The sequence below is a fragment of the Acanthaster planci genome, linkage group LG03 (assembly GCF_054643075.1).
Source record: "Acanthaster planci isolate LZ-2023a linkage group LG03, COTS_SCS, whole genome shotgun sequence".
NCBI classification, from domain to species: Eukaryota; Metazoa; Echinodermata; class Asteroidea; order Valvatida; family Acanthasteridae; genus Acanthaster; species Acanthaster planci.
In genome coordinates, this window is record NC_141779.1 from 25,916,863 (window position 1) to 25,937,159 (window position 20,297).

The 20,297-nt window shown below is 38.5% G+C and overlaps 1 protein-coding gene across 1 annotated transcript; it reads left to right on the top strand.

The window, feature by feature from the left end:
- The first annotated feature begins 183 nt into the window (after positions 1 to 183).
- Positions 184 to 19,810, top strand: LOC110981098 (prostatic acid phosphatase-like). The gene is made up of 10 exons (XM_087134704.1): positions 184 to 413; positions 1,802 to 1,897; positions 6,576 to 6,821; positions 7,129 to 7,227; positions 8,106 to 8,198; positions 10,084 to 10,210; positions 10,617 to 10,711; positions 11,654 to 11,760; positions 13,089 to 13,276; positions 13,992 to 19,810. Exons 1-10 carry the CDS (start codon positions 309 to 311, stop codon positions 14,126 to 14,128), a joined length of 1,293 nt encoding a protein of 430 aa, XP_086990830.1. The 5' UTR covers positions 184 to 308; the 3' UTR covers positions 14,129 to 19,810.
- The last annotated feature ends 487 nt before the right edge of the window (positions 19,811 to 20,297 follow it).

Consider the following 20,297-nt stretch of genomic DNA (forward strand, 5'->3'; position numbering starts at 1 on the left):
CACTTTCAAGTAATAATTATCAACGAATTTTTCTTCCGAAGGCTAGTGTACCGCCAGAGGGCGCATTACTTTGGTTCAGGTCCCTGGGTTCCTTGCTCTGAAACGGGCGTCCAAACGTACGGCTGCGTCTTATACGATAGCTTGTACGTGTTTAGGGACCCAGATGTAGCTCTATCTAGCCTAGCCAACAACAGGTTCGGATGCTGCCAGCCGAAGCCGCATGCACTCCTCACATGCTCGTTGTCCTTTGGTGACTGACAACGACTGAAGCTACGGGTAGCTACCAGTACCTCATTAATCCTACCAAAATGTACCGAGTTTTGTTGGTTTTTATTTTCTTGCTGGGCAGATGTGGATTCCAGCCCTTTGGAGGCCTTGTGAGAGGGGAGAGAACACGGCAGCTTGTAAATTTGGTAAGGTTTCAAAAGCAGAAATGCTTTTTAGGCCTAGCCCCACTACTACCGGTAGTGTGGCACGGACCCTCACTCCCAATTTATCCTTACTTAGCCACACATCCGTATCCGCAATTTCGTGTCGGCGTACTGAACATTTTCGGCGCACCCACTTATCATCGTGGGCGCAATTTCTTTTGCACTAGAACATGATTCTTGACCTTTCCGCTTTCTAAAAACTATTTATTGAATGATTTCACCCACGCATTTTCCAGTCTTTTTGCCTTTATCCATTCAATCTAACGGGCTCACTGCCGGCATCTTTAAAATAGGGTCGTTGAACATTACGTCACTTGACCCCTCATCGTCTCGACGGCTCTTCCATGTCAAGACATCTAAACTACTGCCAAAGGTTTAAAAGAGCCCATTGGTACATGTAGTATCTTATTACGCAGTCCGTTTATTACATATGCATAGGTGTTATATGCAAAAGGTGTTATCGCCATGGGCGCCATTCGGATGTGTGCATGTACGTTAATGCATAGGCGCAGGTACACCAGTTATGCGTGCCTGACGCAGCACTTGGCCTGTGCATTACAATGTTTTACACATATTAGTTTTACATGTTTAGTTCTCCATCTTGCGCCGCTAAAATATACGTGGATGTCTCTTAATTTCGGGCCGTACTGTATCTTTGGTATAGACCTTTTCACTAATAAATTCATAATTATGCCCACATGCGCACAAATGGCCTTGGTGGTAAGAAGTGTAAGCGGACCATTGAAAAGGTACAGGAATGTGACTTTGATGATCATTTTCTCTCAGGTTTTCTGGCTTTGTTCATTTTTTTCTTCAGAAAATCCCATTAAGTTGTTTTTTGCTATTAGTTTCTAGTCTAAGTGGGATTTTTGTACTCTGTAAAAAGACTTTATAATCGCAATTTTTCCTGTGTGCACGAGATCACTGTTTCTTAGTATGGCCCCCTTCCATCATACATGTAAGAGTAGAAATTACATTGTAAGTGTTCTTGGAGCCAGTCTGTGCATTTGTAGACACGTACTGTAAAGATGTACTGGTATTTTTAAATTGGGACTGTACTCGTTCAATGATTGGGAATGAATCGGTGTAGTAAACAAATGGCTGTGTTGAGATGTTCAAATTCACGAACAGAAATAGTCAGAGAATAGCCTGAAATGGTGCATTAATGACCAGATCTGGTGAGTGAGGCTGTATAGGAATAGGAATTGACAAAGGAAGCTTTTTGGCAAAGTCCCCACCTTTAAGGGGGTAGATATACATAGAGCCCAGGATAAGGAGGTAGTCCAGTAGAATCTTCCCAGAATTCCCTCAAATAAATGTGCATATTTTTATAGATGGTTGATAACATTCTCCTCTTGAATATTCCCCAGCTTTATCGCCATGGTGACAGGACACCTATCAACATCTATCCATCTGATCCACATCGGGCAGATACTTGGCCAGAAGGTCTTGGTCAGCTGACTACAGTAAGTACTATGCTCTACTGAGTGCTCACTGAATGTACATGTAGTTAAATGTATTGGAGATTGCCGTTATCAGTAATGTCCACCCTTCATGTACAGTATGGGATAAGTATGTTGTTATTTCCGGTGGTCAACTTCAACCTTTCCACCTTCTTTAAAATCCACAGGTGAGAGGTTGAGAGGAGTTTGTTGGATTTAGGAAAGTACATGTACATATGTATGTACGTGTAAGTCAATGCATTAACCCTTTCCTTACCATGGGCGACTTTTGTCACTGTGCGGCAACTTGTGCTTCCTTACCATAGGCGACTTTTGTCGATGAGCATATCATGTATTTTCAAGGGTGGGCCTCTAATTCTCATTACGCCCTTTATAGTTCAATTTTATATGCATGTACATGTACATGTCGTTGGAAAGTCCCTTTCATGAGCTTTTCAATGACATATAATAGCTTGGGGGTCACCATTACAAATTTTCGAGAAAACGTCACGTGAATCTTACGGTACGCCTGAACCCAGATTTTGCTCCTGATTTGCTGACATGGATGACTGACATACCCGCATACTCGATGAAATCTTTGCTGATAGTGATTCTGAGAATGATTCTGAGTCTTCTGATGACAGTTCTGAAGAGAAATCTTCGGAATATGTGTTGAAATCTAGCATGTCTGATGACAGCAATGGTCAGGATGATGAGCCTGGTCCAAGCGGAACTTCATCAAGTGATGTCACCGAGCGCAAGTCACAAGCTCCGGGGTTGCTGGTCGCGGTATGCGTGGAGTACATGTTCGTGGTGGACGGGCCAGCGGCAGACATGGCCAGGGCAAAGCTGCAGCTTTGAAGCCCAAGAAACCAAACTTCTGTAGTGGCTCTCAGAAGACTACTAATCATCACTCAAGATCACTGCAATATACAAAGACTCATGGCCCTACCAATGACTACTCAGGTCTGTCAGCCGTGCAGATTTTCATGCTGTACCTCAGTGCTGCTGATTAGGATCTGCTGGTAGCAGAAACAAACAGGTTCGTATACATATGCTGCCCAGTGTCTTCAGGATGATGCTTAGAAAGCAGCCAAATGGGCTCGCAGCCCGGTAGACGTCCCAGAAATGAAAGCTGTCGTTGCTCTGCTTCTGGCCATAGGTATTAGCAGGATGCCTCAATATTACATGTATTTGTCTACCCTTGAGATTCTACGGAACAGTCTCTACTCATCCATCATGTTGCATAACAAGTTTTCCACCATCCTTCGCTTGCCAACAACGAACTCCCTCGACCCCGCGATGCCAAAAAAATCAAAACTCAGGAAACCCCAGCCATTCTTTGACCTTGTCTTGCCACGGTTTCTGTCAGTCTACAAGCCGCAGCAAAAACTCTCTGGAGACGAAAGTATGCGCAAGTTCAAATGACTCATGAGTTTTGTCCGGTACATGTACATGTATATACCAGAAAAACTGGTTAAGTGGGGTACGAAAGCCTTTTCACTGGACTAGTCAAGGAGTGGGTACATGTGCAAGTGAAAACAGGATGGGAGAACTACCCTGTTGCAGCTCAAGCAAACCAAACTGTTGACACTACGCTAAAATATCCAACAGATTTGTACAAGTACATGTATGTCAGTGGACGTGTTATCTTGGACCTTGTGTACAGTTTTGAGCACAAGGGTCATATCTTGTTTTGTGATGACTATTACCAGTACACAAGCCCAGCACTGGTTTCAATACTTTCTGAGCTTGGTTTTGGATATTACGGAACTGAAAAACACCAGAGTAATGGCATGCCCGAGGAAGCTAATTCAAAGAAAAACGGCATTAAAAAAGGTGATACCCCTGCTTTCTATATGAAGGATGGGCAACTCTGCATTGTCTGGCATGACAAAAAGTCAGTCTGTGTTCTGACAACTGTTGGGGACTGCACAGTGACCAACAAAAGGATCTGATCACGCCACCATGATGACGGCTTCAGAGACGTCGTAAAGCCCAAGGCCATCGAAGACTACAATAAGAACATGGGTGGGACTGATCTGGCTGACCAGTACTTTCAGTACTATTGCCACACTCATTGCAGTGTGAAGTGGTGAAAGCGGGTGTTTTTTCATTGGCTAGAGGTGTGTTTGGCAAATGCTTTCATCGTTTACAACAGTGTGAGAGACTGCACCTCACTGAGCTCCCTGAAGTTTCGCCAAGCTGTCATCGAAGGGCTACTTCAGGGATGGCAATGAGACCAGGTCATGACATGGATGAAGATCATCAAGGCCCAATCTGCCTGCAAGAATCACTGAAAAAGGACACTTTTCATCCAAGACGGACAACGGGCGCTAACTTTACTGTGTGTACCGGGTATGTAACGGTACATGTAGTGACCGGTCACAACCAGGTGGATAAAACAAACATCAATATTGTGTAACAAGTGTGACAAAGCTATGTGCGCTGTGCCACGTTCTTAGCGTTACCACTCATACGTAAATTACAAGGATGACAGGTTGAATTTTCAACTATGGAAAAGCTAGGAATAGAGGGATCCCAATACGACGCTTTTAGTATCGATCTGTGCACTTCTGCGTTTGAAAACGAGGCTGTATGTGTCAGTTTCAATTCTTAATACGATGAAAGTAAGGAGTCAAGACACAAAATACATAAAGGTATGTTAAATTCAGACTTTTCAGGCTGCTAATTTTTGTGGAAGAGTCTTTCAGGATGACTTGACATGTAAAATCAAAAGAGAAAATAATGGCAATTTACCGCAAACTAATGTACCTGCGATGGTCATGTGTATCTTGTGCAGTGGGCATTGTTTAAACTGGAGTGGCATCCAACTGACATGTATGAACCGGATACTGCATGTACATGTACTGGGTCAACACCGTGGGTGCGTACGATGAAGTTCAACTTAGGGAGCCTCGGTTTTGATGCGGATATGCACAGACGGCGCTAATTTTCATTTCCTTCATTATTTATTTTTTGTTCATGTGATTTATTCTCGTGTAAATAATATTTTTGAGGCAGGTGTTTCACAACATTTACATGTATGCGTTTACAACTGAATTGTCTTGACCAAAACTTTTCTGAGAGTTAACATTTTAGGTTGGTTCGAGTGATAAAACACCAATATCCCTTCAGGTTTACTTGATGAAAGAGAAGAAGAAAATATCATGCAACTCTGTCAGAAAAAGGAAATGTTTTTACAGTCTTTGCCATGCCTTTACTAGATGACCATCTTGCTAAAACTTGAAATACATTGTGTAATTTTGTGAATGATGTCACAGGTGTACCGGTACATGAAGTTTATTTTCTCATGCAAATGTACCGGTAATTCAAATTGTTCAGCCCTCAAATATTGGTCAACTTAGATAGCATTCTTTATATTTTCATTACATGATGCACACGTATTTTTCAATTTATATGCAAAGAAATGACAGAAACCCATGTCAATGTCCGACCACGTGTTTTCATTTGTGTATGTTGTAACGAGTGCTTGCTGTAGCAAGAGTTTGGATACAAATATGAATGTCAATAAACTACATGTACATGTACTAATGTACATGTATATTTACTTTGAGTTTATAAAAAGTTTTATGTGCTTAATTTTTTGTTTAGTGGGGAGGACTTTAAGGGTTTTTTGGCCTTGAAATATTTGAATAACACATAATGTCATTGGTGATGAAAGATGTTTTCATGAAGGTGCATGTACATGTACCGGTATATACTTTGCAATTCCACTCCAACGAAGAATTATTTATTAAAATATATCAATAAACTCCTGCGCTGCTGCTTGATGACCATGTAGGCCTATGCACATAAACAGAGGCACACATTTCTTGTGTATATTTTCATGTATGTGTACATGTACTGTATATTTGCTGTGGTTCCAATTTGTCCATCGGAATCCCTAGCCTCGATGCTGCATGTTTGAGGCTATTCTGGAAGAGATTGTTGTCTAGAGCTTACACCACTGCTGGAAAGGACGCCATGTTGAATATGCACGCCACTGTAATGATGAATAATTTATTACATGGGCCACAGAGGCGATCGTTTTGATTGGTGGAGACTTATGCCTAAGAATATATCGTATCTGCTACTGAAACGGTAGCAAATGTAAAGAAAAACATGAGCTATATGTACATGGGGCAGAACTCCAAAGGTGTTCGGGGCATGCAGTTCGTCGTGTAGTCTTTCTTCGTGCGTTGGTATGGTGCTTAAACTAGTCTCCTCCAGCGCCTTGCTCTTGAGTGACTATCCATTTCACCATGGGAGCCTTGATCAAAGGCTAGAGTTGACACAGAATGTGCCAGCTACATGTACATGTACAAATGTACTTGTTAGGATATGGAATCAGCATCATGTCCTCTGTGGTTGGTTTTAAACATTTACGTGTAAGATTGGCCGATCGCATACCCTGTATATTTTGCCATTCAGGAATACCTTATGGGTCAAAAAGTCGAAACATGTTGAAAGTTACTAACTTTGCAACTATTTTTCACCCGATTTTCACTTCAGTTTTTCTTCAAAACACCCTTCTAGGCATGTACCGGTACATGTCCAAGTAATGGGTGTCAACCAATATGAGTAGGAATGGCTAAGCTGTCTTAGGTATTTATAAGTAAGAATTTAAGTGAAGGGAAAGGAGGAATTATTGTTGAAATTAAACACAACGATTCAGACAATTATATTTTTTACATTTTAGCTTGGTATGGAGATGCATTACAAGCTGGGCCAGTGGTTGAGGAACCGCTACATTGATTCTGAATTCTTGAATGCTACATACAACAGAGACTCTGTCCATGTTCGAAGCACTGATTCAGATCGAACACTTATGTCAGCTGAATCTGATTTAGCTGGATTCTACCCACCCCAAGGAAGCCAAATATGGAAGCCAGGATTTGATTGGATGCCAATCCCGGTACACACCATCCCATTGGATGAAGATTATGTAAGAAATTTCTGTGTTTGCTAATGTTTTTCATCAGCTTTTTCTCAAGGAATATTTGTTTCAGATGGTGTGGCCTAAAGTAGAACAAAAAATATTGTCAGCATCAGAAAAGTGTGCTGTTATGCCTGTTCTGAATGATGTTACTGTTGCAAGTTGATTTCCAACCACAACCTACATGTATGTACTTTGCCTACCCTTTCAGCTTGTGATTATTGGATCATATAGTTTTGTTTAGTGCTTTTGATAGGAATTTTACAAGGTACCTGAATATTTAGCATCAAATCTCTATTTGTTCTCTTTCCTGCAGCTCTTGAAGACAAATGGACCACCATGCCCGGTTTATGATGAATTGAAGGCAAAAACGAAATATGAAAAAAAGTACAAAGATTTGGAGGCTCAATATAAGGCAAGACATACATTGTACATGTACATGTACATAACGTACCAAAATTCATTGAAGTGTATCATTGATGTTCTGATTGCAACTCCAACACCTTATCACCTTTTTTGCAAATGCTTTTGACTTCACTTGGCGAAAATTTATATAATGGGTTTACCCAACGTATATATTAATAAGCACTGTATGCTCAGTGTTTGTCCGAGAGCTTGCGAAAAAAACCTCACAAGCTTACTCGGGTGGGACTCGAACCCACGACCTCCTGCTTACTAGTGCAGATGTCTTAACCACTCGACCACCGAGCTTGCCGGGGTCGGCTGGCCTGTCCGAGTCAGGTGAAGCAGCGGGTACTGCGAAATATTTTCAAGATGTATTTTTTTGGGTTTTTTGATTTTTTTTTTTTTACATCAAACACATCTTGAAAATAGGTGACGGTACCCGCTGCTTCACCTGACTTGGACTGGCCAGCCAACCCCGGCAAGCTCGGTGGTCGAGTGGTTAAGACGTCTGCACTAGTAAGCAGGAGGTCGTGGGTTCGAGTCCCACCCGAGTAAGCTTGTGACTTTTTTCGCAAGCTCTCGGACAAGCACTGAGCATACAGTGTTTATTTATATATACGTTGGGTAAGGGCAAAACCATTATATAAATTAACTTCTCCCTAATGCAAAAAATACATCTTGAAAATTGGCGAAAATTGAAAGTAAAGTCAGATGAATTCTTCCATGCACCTATATACATGTACCATACATTGAAAGAAATATTGTACATAATGTCACTACCTTACATTAGAATTGAACTATACCATTATTGCATATCTGCTTATAATCCACATAACAAATTCAGTGGTATTTTAAGAAAAACATGTATTTTGCTTATATTTTTTACAGGATTTTTTGGCTAACTTAACAGTCAATTCTGGTTTTGATCATCCAGTGGACCTAAGTAATGTTTATAAAATTGAAGATCCTCTGTTTGTAGAGGTAAGTACACTTGTGGTGCCTCTAATTTTCCCGTTTGCGTGAATACATGTCTAAACATTCAAAGGTACATGTATTTATAGGATGAAGTTACTTTGTAATATTTCTCTTTTCATTTAAATGTACTTGACCTAAAAGCAGTGTTCTCCACGCGGGGTTTAGCAGTGCGGGCCGCCCTGCCAAAAGTTCAGACCACCCTGCTCAAATTTTGCTGCCCTGCCAAAATTCTCACAGCCCTGCTATTTTTCGATTGGATTTCCCTATTCTCCACCATCTTCACATTTTAGCTAAATGCAAAGAAGTTTACTGCACTTTATGGAAGGAACAGGATGAGGTTTCCATTATTATTCAGCACAACAGAAAAGAACTTCACACACGGTTTGTGATCAAAACCAGATGCAATATGCATGTAGTATGGAAGCACAAAGTTGGACTGGTTCCAATATACCAGTCTTAGCATTTTCATGTTGTAGCATCAAGAACCAATACCTCAAATGTGTTGCTTTTTTCTTCAGAAGTATAGCCAATTTCCTAGATGTATGTGTAGTTCCTGATTTTTCCTAGATCTGGATCTTTTGAAATAAAACTTTTCTTTTACTTCTAAAACTACTTTATGTTTTCCAAATTCTCAAACAAGTTCAGCTGAAATGTAAGCTTCTTGTACAAAATTTTTGTTTCACAAAACATCTAGAAAGGAAATTTTTTGTCAGCTAGATTTCTGTCTTGAACGTTGCCATTTTTTAACGGTTTGTCCAAAATTAGGAGAGCCCAAAAATTGACTAAAAAATTCTGGGTGATAAGTCATTTTGTATGTGTGATTCCAAATACTTCTTTCTTACTTAACTGTCCTAAAATGTTTGCATTTAATGTACTTGTATATTTAATAATCAAAGTGACTTTTGGAGGTTCTGTTTTTTGTAAATTGGCCAAAACTAAATGCATGTTTTTCCTAGGTGTGGATTACACCGTAAGTGCATGCGAACTCAACTACACGGGCATATCAGAAATGTATATGTGTAATGTAATGGGTTCGTCAACTGTGCAGCATAGGGGATAGTTGCTGATTGCTTGCAGTACATCTTAAAAACTCCAGTCAGAACTTACACAAGCTTCACTTGTTAATTCACTGAAATTGTTATTTATGAACTAATTTTCTCCAAATCAAGAATTCTTAATTAGAAAATCAGCTTGCCACAATTGCTCTGGCTGAATCTTTATATGAGAAAAAAATTTTTGCTATTCAGAACTGGTTTAATCGACTCGGATTAGAAGTTTTGTCACTTCGGATGATCGCGTAAACCCAGATTACAAGCTTAGTTTTTGAAAGGAATTTTGTAGTTTTTCCAATACACGAAGGGGACGACTGACCATATTTCACCAGAATTACAGGATTTTGTCGCTTGAATCTGACCATAGAGTTATTTTGTAGACCCGGAATTAGGGAAGCGACTGTACATAACCCACTCATGCTGCACCTATGTATGTACATGTAATCTGGAACCATCCACTTGATGGCAGATTCTGATAAAAAGAGGAAAATGCCCCAGAAAAAAAATCTACTTTTGAAGACCTCCTGATAACAATCTCGCCTTCATTTCAACACTAGCAAATTTGATTCAAGGAGGAAAAGAAAGTACCCAGGAAATACCTCAGATTACACCACAGAGTACCTAGAATCCAAATTATCCCTAAAGGGCCCTTGACCCCATGCTGTAATGACTTCGCGCTCTGCGCTCACATTATTTGCCACCTTGCTATAATTTTAGGCTACATGAATAGCACCTCTCTCCTGTCAAAGGCATGTCACTCCTTTGAAACAACAAAAACCAAGAAATGTAGCCTTTAAATGCCTTCTGACAAAAAGTAATTGCTTTATTATTTTTTTCAGAGACAGCATAACTTATCCTGGCCAGCATGGGCGAATGTCCCTGGTTTCTATACCACATTGAAAAAGCTGTCTGATTATGGCATGTACTTTCTATTCAATACAAAAGAGAAGAGCCGACTTAAAGGAGGTTAGTTATGCAACAGGTGCTTTGGAGTACCTTCTTGTGAGATACCAAATTCTGAGAACAGATTTGTAGCTGTTAATTGTAAGCCTGAGCCTTCACTAGTTTTACCATTATCTTGCTTTGTTACGAATATTGATTTACTTTAAACTGCCTTAGACTAATGTGCACTTTCTGCAAGTAACTTGGCTTATTTGTGGGGGTTTCTATGGAAAATTCCAATTTAGGCTCACCATGCTTCCGAAATCATTTCAGACAAAAATGAGAAATGTAATGTATCTTGATCTTTGCAATTTTGTGGTAAGCTTTTTCACTTGTTTTTTGTTTTAATTTGTAAGCTGAAGATATGTGAATTGTGTCCTTTTATTACATAGCGGTTTTCATTTCTTGTTTGGTCTCATTTTATATTCAGGACCATTGGTTGGTCAAATCATAGACAACATGGTGAATAAATCGACCACAACTGACCCAAAGGATCTCAGGAGGAAGATCTATGTGTACTCAGCTGTGAGTATGATGCCATTAACAGGCATGCAACTTTTCCTCGGATCAGCTGATTTCCTCCTTTTTCACTTAACACTGATGCCATTGAAAACTGAAAAGCACTGTACTTAGACATGCTGAACCCAACAATATTCAACAGTGGGTTCTTTCTGTTGGATTTTGTTGAGGTGAACAGTCAAAATGGGCCCTTTGTTCTATCTGTTGAATTGCGTTGGGTTTAGTAGGCCTCATACTTTTCTGTTGTATTCTGTTTGGGTTCATCAGGGTTTCTAGAGAAAACCCAAAGTGGATTAGTGTTAACATTCTGCTAAATGTTTTGTGAGTTATTTGAAAAGATTGGGCACAGGAATTTTAACTTTGGTATTGTTGCACTCTTCAATTGCTATATTCAAGATTTTAAAAAATATGAATTTTTGAACTTTCTTGAAATTCACAAGTAAGCTTGTGAATTTTTGTGCAAGCTCTCAGATAAGCACTGAGCATACAGTGTTTATCAATATATACGCTGGGTAGGGGCAAAACCTGTTATATAAATTAACATTCTTTAAGCTATTTTTGAATCCAGACTGTTTTGAATCCAGCATGTCATGGCAAAGGTTTTCTAATGAAGTGCTCAACTTTGTAATTATCATAGGCTTAACATTAATTATCAGGTTTTGGCCATTCACTGATGTATTGTTAGAATTACTCTGTGACCATTGCTTTCAAAGACATGCTTATTTGATTACAACTCAAACCCAAGAACACATGGTTTCTTTTTGAGACATTTTCTTCCTAACCACTTATTTCTTTCTTGAATTTGTCAAAAAATCTAACACAAACAGTGTATCAAAACAAATACTTGTTATTCAGTTACTCAGTACTAAATTTGAATTAATTTTGCATATGCAAACAATTTTTGTTGAAGATTCCATGAGCCATCTCATTGTTTTTCTTTGCTTTTAGCATGATACAACACTAGCAGCCTTCCTGTCAGCATTAGGTATTTACAACGGTGTTCAGCCTCCTCTTGCTTCTTGTGTTGGTGTTGAGATGTGGAAAGAGGAAAATGGGTAAATGATATGTTGATTGTTGTGACTGTCACCCGTAAAATCTGGTGGAAACACTTTGGCCGTACGATAATAGCTTATCTGCCTTGAAGCAGACCCAATCCAATCCATTCTTTGTTTTGTATAACCATGTTAGATCTTTAGTAGATTGAAAAATCTAACTGGTCGTGGCTATCCTTATTTCTTAATTGATCTTATTAATATGAAAACTTTGAATGAGTCAACTGACAGTAGTATAACTTTATAGTCGTGCTGGAATAAACTGGAAAACACCCAAATATGGTTTGCAAATTTCAAACAAGTTGAATATCGGATCCTTTGATTTCTGCCCTTGGCTTCCAAAATTAAAACCTGTGCTATGCATACTGCATGAGTGGCTCATGCTGAGGATATTAAGGTGAATTTCTACTCTCGGTAATTGGAAAAAAAAATGAAAATGACATCAAATGTTTTCAAGGAAATTCTCTTGAAGTGAAATGTATTCAACTTTGCTGAATTTGAAGCACAGATTTTTGATCAGTCATCACTTAAATTACCTTAAGTGGTATTCACTTTCGTATCAACTAAAAGTGGCTCATATTTCTCAGTGAGCTTGTCCAAGCTTTGGTTTTTTTGAGGGGGGGGCGTACTGACGTACTAAAGAGTTCAGATACCAGAACTACAGTCCACCACAATGTTGGACTGAACAAATGTTGATTATTGGTCATTTTTCCAAAATTTGTGAGACTTTATGCACACCCAGACAATGTTACAGAGCAATACATTTGTTTGCTACCAGTGGAATTCCCAGCTGCAGCCACTGTTAAGTAAAGAGCCTATGTATGCTCAACTAATTAGTTTGAACCTCTATGCATGTACAAAGTTAATGGGAATCCCTGATGCTTGAGGATATACATAAATATCTGGTGCTATGTGAACCAGGAATTAATTGCAGTGATGAAACTGTCCCAGAAAAATCACTGAGTTTGATTCAACTGTCAATCTGAATAAGAAATGTATAAATTGATCTTCACATTTTTTTAAAGTCCCATAATTATAATTATATTCTTTGTTGGACTTAAAACCATGCCCAAGGTTGTCATTGTCCTTTAATGAAAGTTGTGTCATACTATGCATTTATTTATTTATGCATTTATTTCATAAGTTTAATTGGCTGAAAAATTTTGCCTGGAATGATTTTTAAGCTTGGATTGAGCAAAAGTTTTTCTTTATGGCACTTGCCATCATTATTTCAGATATTCGGTTTAAAAAGTCAAAACTGGATCCCCCAAATTGGGTTTAAGTTCCACCAGTACACTTTGACAAAAAGTTGTTTGTTTTTTTCCACTTAGGAAGTACACAGTCAATATATGGTTTCGTAATGATACAACCAAAGCACCCTACCCTCTGAAAATTGAAACCTGTAACATGTCTTGTCCGCTTGATGAGTTCATCAAAATCACCAAAGATATTGTCCCAGAGGATATCAAAAAAGACTGTGGTGTCACTTCATCCGTTGGTATCAACAGCATCAGTATAAGTAAGTACTGTTCACTTCATGTTTACTTAAAAAGGAAAATATTGTTTGAAATGAAACTTGGATATGGTACCCATTACTCAAGCCTGACTTGGCTTGATAAATTCATTAGACATTATTTCCAATACAGATTCACTAAAAGTGAGAATATTTTTTCTTTCAAATGAGCTCAGTTTTTGTAAATGTGAAGATGAAGTAGCACTATGAATCTTGCAGAATGATAATTGATTACCTTATCCAGGCAGTGTGTATCTATGCTTTAAATGTTCCTGTTTGATTGCATTTCCAATGAGAATAAGAGAACGTACTCATCTGAAACAGGTTGCTTTGTAAATAGAATGTATGTGTGCATACAAAATATCTCATTAATACACTTTGTGGGAAGTGGAAATTAACATTTGTGCAACCTTAAACTGGTAGTTTTCTTTTTTTTTTAGCTTTCTGAGTTTTGATAAATATACAGTACATTGCAATCGAAAGTTAATACTGTCAATGGGAAGTGAAAATTTTGCAATAAGAATTTCTTTTCACATTCAGATCCTCATTTCGCAAGGCGTGAAAAAGTTTCCCACTCTGAGAAAAGGTGCGAAAAAATTTTCCCACATGGGTGAAAGGGTGTGAAACTTTACCCAATTGTGTGAAAAGGCTTGAAAAGGTTTTTGCACTTTTCAATTAAAGCGTACCTGTACTATACTTTCTTGTTTTATCCAAACCACAGTTATTCTTGTCAGCATTGTCATTGGCCTTCTTGTCATCACCATCTTTGCTCTGGCTGGCATTGTGATATGCCGCTGCCGTCGTAACCCAACTAAAGATGGCCATGTGAGACTACCAACAGATGACACATCAGCATGACTATTGGAAGAGGACAGTGATGAAAATGAACTTTTCATGCAGACTGACAGGCATACTTCACAGATATTAATGAAACCAGTGTGTACCAGTGGTGTGCAGAGAAAAATAAAATGAGGATTCACTGGCTACTAGAAAAACAAAGTTAGGCACCAGGTCGATTGGAACATACTGTCACACATTTTCAAAATACACAAGTTACATATACAAAATCTGACAAAACAGAAACTTATCGATACCTATGAAGTAGTATAAGCACTCCCTGCCGGGGACTCTGGGATCGGAGACATATGGTTTATATTGGTGGCCGGGGTCTCCGAACTCGGACAAAGGAAACAGGGCCCTGTAACAAAAGACCATACTCCGAACAAAAGACCAAGCTGCGGCGCATTACCGACATTTTTCACTCTCAAAAGTGGTGATAATCCAGCCTTCTTTTGAAACCGTATACCAGGGTTTGGGGTATTTAGAGCGAGCGGATTATCACAAAAGCGCTCAACCACCGCAGCGATGAGCCACACAGCACAGCTGCACACTAATCTGGCCCCTATTGAAAAGCGGTCAGCAGTGCACTAAGCCAGGTTCATGAACAAAAGACAGTTATACAACACCGCACAATCTGGGCTCTGTTTACAAGGCTGCTGGCCTGGCTGAAATAATCAGGCTTCAATGAAGGTTACCTGTCAACTTACAGTAGTCCTAAAGATTACTTGGTGCGGCTATGAACAACTGTTAAATGAAATGATGAATTTTTAAAGGATTTTGAAAAAGGAAAAAATGATAGTCATGCCGGCCCAGCATCATCAACACTGAAAAATGCCCCGGCACGAAGTGGTTAAAACAGTTAATGTGAACAATCCTGTCAGTAACTGGAAATACAGCTGAAAGAAAAGACAAGGCATGTTTGTTCTTTTACATTTTATTATTTGGTACACATGTACCTGGGAACAGACTGGACTAAGGAAAGCTTGGAACCTTTTGGTTTCAAAATTACATTTGGAATTGGAACAAGTTTATTGCACTGGAATTGTGGTGTGCATAGACTGCTAGTGCATCTAATGAATGTGCATGGGAAACATCTCAGCTCCCCATACAAGCACTGTACAGTGTGGGACCACAAACCAGTTGACTCGGATACCTAATACCTGAATTTGTGTGTGTGTAATTGCAAGCTACATTGCAGTTTAAAGTGGGCTCATGCTGTGTACATGGTAAGATGGAGAAAAAGTGATCAAAGAGATGCATTGCACTCTGCACAAAGAAGAAAACTGGGCAGTGATAGTTTGTGAAATATGATTGACAAGGTGGTTGACTTATGGTCACAAATCATGGTCGCCATTGGCAGTAAGAGTTTAAACCTTTGGTTGCTTAAGTTTTTAGGTGCAAATGGGATTGTTTTGGTCGCACCGTAGAGCACTTACATGTATGTATACTGAAGGAGTCTTCCACGTTGAACCCAATAGGCTTCCTTGAGCAATCTTTCCAATTTCCATCAAAGTCTGCTGTTTATCACTATCATTGCATTACATTTTAAGCAGATTTTCAAATTTTGGAATCTAAACACAAATTCCACAACTCCGTTTGACCATGTATATTGCTACATATATATGTAACTATTAAAGCTTCCTGGGAAGGTGCAAATCCTACCTCGAAAATCGGAAACAATGTGTATGTATTGTTTATTCACTTTCTGGAAATTGGTTATCAATAAACGGTTTGCGAGTTAACTTTGAATGAAATCTGGTACACTGAGTTATTAGATTGCACAGAAACGTAACAATTTTAACTCCCCAGACTAAAGACACTGTTGCTGTGCCTTTTGATTTGGGCAAGTTTGCATAGCAACCACCATCTCTGGAATGGACTGGTTCCTTTATGCCCTTCTTATTCATTGAGAACAGTGTATTGTTGCAAGCCCTGAGTCACATGATATAGCATCAGTGTTTTTAGTATGGAAAATTCAAATTGTTATGTTCACGTGAATTCAGTGTAACAAATTTTATTCAAATTTAATTCGCAAAAGGCTTATTATTCAGTGCCACAAGGGTCAGTGTTAGGGCCCAATGGTTCACTCTCTACATTTTGCCCATCTGACATATCATTGAGTGTTTTAACATCCAATATTACTTTCATGCTGATAAATATACCTGCTTTTTAACATGTGCAGTATGTGGTTGATGACAATCTCGCCCGTATGGAGGCATGTATTAGAGAGATCGGCCAGTGGATGAAAGTTAATTTTCTCAAGTTATTTGATGAAAAAAACAGAATTTATGCTTGTTGGGTCACAACAACAATTTGGTTAAGTCATGGTTAACCATATCACTGTAGGAGACTCGGATGTTGTCCCTTCTAGAAGAGTTTGTAACCCAGGAATCATTACATTTTCTGCCTTTTCAATCACACACTTCCTTCATTTCTCAATTGACCACGAACAATCTCAGAAACCTCAGTAAAATTCGTAAACACCTTTCGAATCAAGCAACAGAACAACTGATACATGCTTTCGTTACCTTGTGCTTGGACATGTGTAACTCTTTTCTCTTTGGCATTCATGTACTGACTCAACTACAGCATAAACACAATTGTGCTGCATGCCTCATTACAGGAACCAAATGCTTCTTACACATAACTGCCACTCTGCAGCATCTCCACAGGCTTTTCATTAAATATAGAATCGTGTACGAACTAATGCTTCTAATGTATCGCTCACTACATAACACTTCTCCCCAATATCTGCCTACACTTCTGGCTCTATACAATTCTGGTCGATCATGTCCCTGGTCTACTAACCAGCATATTCTGGCAGTACTGAGATCATACCGATCCTGGAGAGACGGATCTTTTTGTATTGCTGCCTCAGGTTTTTGGAATGGTCTCCCCTTGAACATCCGGTCCAGCACTTTTATAACCTTGCTTATGACCCTAGCTTGTAACAAATATATTTTTTCCCGTACATAACTGCAATTATTTACTTTTACTTCTGTAGCGCCATGAGTGCCTATTTCTCGGGTGGATGTATGAGCTTTATAGATGCTCATTATTATAACTATTCCTGCATACAAACCTTAACCTCAGATCAGTTTGAAATACTAAAGCATGGCTTTGTTGTGCTAAAGTTTGAGTAGCATAACACCACCTTTTGCCAGGTGTGGGCTGATGTATCATAAGAGTAACTGAATAACTTTGGTGGGTCATCAGTCCTCAGACAGTTTGCATAGAGGAGAAGAGTTTATATGAGGAGAGATACACATAGCAATAATGAACAACCTAATCAAAACAACTGATTTTGTGATTGGGAAGGTCACTTTTGGATGAAAGTTATCACTTCTGTTTTGTTTCTTGTCTTGTACTGGTTGCATCCAGTTGCACATTTCACAGGACTTTGTTTAGTCAGTGCAGTCGTATGTATCTGCATTGGAAAATGCAGAACATGCTGGAAATTGTAGATGGATTTTCTACAACTTGAACGGTATCTGCAATGGATTTTTCGTAGGTACACTTCCCTGTGACTTAATACTCTTCTCGAATGTATGAAAACTATTTGACTTTCCTTTTAGGATAAATGTATTTAAATAACACATTTTAACCAGTCATAATACAGGTGATTCACAGTAGTGCGCCTCCAAGCGTTTGCAACATGTTGACCAATCACAATGCAGGAAATCTGTCGACCCTGTGTGCATTTGAAAAGGGTCGACGGATTTCGGGCACTGTGATTGATCAACGCCTTGGAAACTCTTGGAGGTGCACTATTGTAAAACACCAATATTGTCTGTGGTTTCCTGGACAACTATGGACACTCTATGAGTAAAACGATTGCGGTTACACCATGGATAAATCTCTTTCTTGAGTAAGTGTGGTTCTGAGAAGAACAGTCTTCAGGAAACTAACCCTAACCCAGTCTCCTGAAGTCTTAACTAAGGACACTGTTGCTATGGTATCATCCAGGGAAGACACTGTTCAGCACATACGTGTAGGTTTTTCTCTTCAAATTGGGAACAAAACAATTATTCAATGGAAAATATTTCTGAGTAAGAGTTGTTTAATTGTTAACAATGAATCACTTAAGAACAAATTAAAGCCAGGGAATTTTAAAAATCAGGGAATTTTTTGTGCGCAAACCAATGGAGCAGTAAGGTTTTCTTCCCGGATGACTTCACAGGTTTGCTTATGAATATGGCAATATTCATGAAGCTTAAAAATGAAAAGGTAGTGAAATATTCTTAAAACAATGAAACAAAAACTGAAAATGAGATTAATCAAGACAGACAGGTACTTTTGGAAGATTTTCATTGAGATTAAAATGTAGTGACCCTTTATTCAACAGGTATTATGTAAAGGCTTCAAAGTGAGAATTGGTTATCAACAGTTTCCATGATTTTTGTAAAGTGATTTCATTTTAATCTGTTATCCTGTATTTTTCGAAAAATTATCTTACATTTAGTGTGAATAAGAAAGCTTAAGTTATTTTCTTTCTGAAATATCTGTGTTATATTTCCTTAAAGGTTTGTCAAATTTCAAGAGAATTTTTCAACATGGAAGGAGTCCTTTTGGTCTCTTTAAATGCTCATTTAATTCTAAAAAAAAAATCATTTATATGTACTTCTTTGGCTTGAATTTGGAAATATTTATAGAATATAATGCTAATTGCTTTATGATAGGTGCCCATGATAGAATTTTATTTGACTTCAAAGATATTGTACTCGAATGTAGAAATGTAGACTGTATGTCTCAAATATTTAACGATTGTGTTAATAATGGCAACTGATAATACAGCTTCATCATCACATTGCTGATCCACTGCATCAGTGTAATCTTGGGTCAATTTCAAAAAGCTGCTTTGTTAAGCATGAAAAAACAAAGGTTACCAGCAGCTGATTGTCATGCTAACCAAGACAGCTAAATACGATCCCAAAACAGTACATATCACATGGAGTTTTAGCTGGTTAAGCAAGGTTTTCTCACGCTTAAGCAGGTTTTGTGCTTAAGCAGCTCTATAAAATTGTGCCTGAAGAGGCTGGAAATCTGCTTAAGCCAAATTTGGGAAATGATTTAAAAGCTTTTATAAAGCTTTTGGTTTGTATGGGGTGTGTGTTTTGCTCATATTTGTAGTTTTGAGTGTATTCATTTAGGTCTGTTTTTCCATGATCAGAACTGTTGAAATTTAGCAGTCGTATCTTACAGTGACTATAGATCTTTGCATCTGTGGAATGACTAATGAATGTTAATAATTTCAAACAAATAATTGCAATATCAAATGAGTTGCTAGAGATCTTAAATCTGGGGAATACAAAGCTGTATTGCTTAAATGGGTACTACTCACCATTCTCACCGAATTTAGAAGATCAGTAAATCATATTTCTGTCACAAATCCCCTTATTTGTGTTTTAAATTCTGTTTGATTTTGATTGCAGATGTTGCTGTGTATGGAGTCATTAATATGTTTCAATTTTACATGTTGGCTCGAATAATTAATCTAATCTTCAAACATTTTGTAAGCTATGTTTAAACGAAGTACTCTGGTAAATATCTATATTTTGGAAGCATATGTAAATTAGTTTTGTCATTTACATGTATAGATTGTGCAGGTTCTCTAAACATACATGTATGTATTGTCTATGTGAGCGGACAGAAGTGTAGAATATATTCTTGTTTGAAGAAATAAATTTCACAGATAACATAGCATTTGTAAGTCACATAATGTTGACCCTCCCCTAGTTCTGTTTACCATAGTCGCCTGTAATTGGTCAAAGTCCGATTTACGTTATGCCGGGAGCTCTCATACTCACCCACACACGCTTGCACAGCGTACCCCGTATTGTCACAAATTTTGGGTGGAGCGCATCCCTGCTACCAAAAGTCGTAGTTGGAAATAAAGTTTGTTTCTCGTTTCCTGTGACGTTTTACATTCCTGAAAGTCTGAATCATGGTTTAGAAATAAATCCGTATTTTTGAAAATATTTATCAGAAAGTGAGTAGTATTAATGATAAGCCTTCATATTGACAGTGTTTTAAACTGCATTATTGTTCCCATCCCATCCGGCTTCACTTTTCTGTCAAACCCTCGGCAAACATAATTTTGTATGTTGGTGGACTTGTACTTTTTGTACTGCCGTATGTACGCGTGTGCGCATATACGCAGTAGCAGTCGAAACCACTGGAACGACTC

Bases quoted from the DNA above. Each gene is read 5' to 3' on its own strand.
- LOC110981098 (XM_087134704.1), top strand. From the start codon at position 309: ATGTACCGAGTTTTGTTGGTTTTTATTTTCTTGCTGGGCAGATGTGGA. The intron at 1,898-6,575 runs GTAAGTACTATG...TTTACATTTTAG, and splicing joins GTCTTGGTCAGCTGACTACA to CTTGGTATGGAGATGCATTA. The intron at 13,277-13,991 runs GTAAGTACTGTT...TCCAAACCACAG, and splicing joins TATCAACAGCATCAGTATAA to TTATTCTTGTCAGCATTGTC.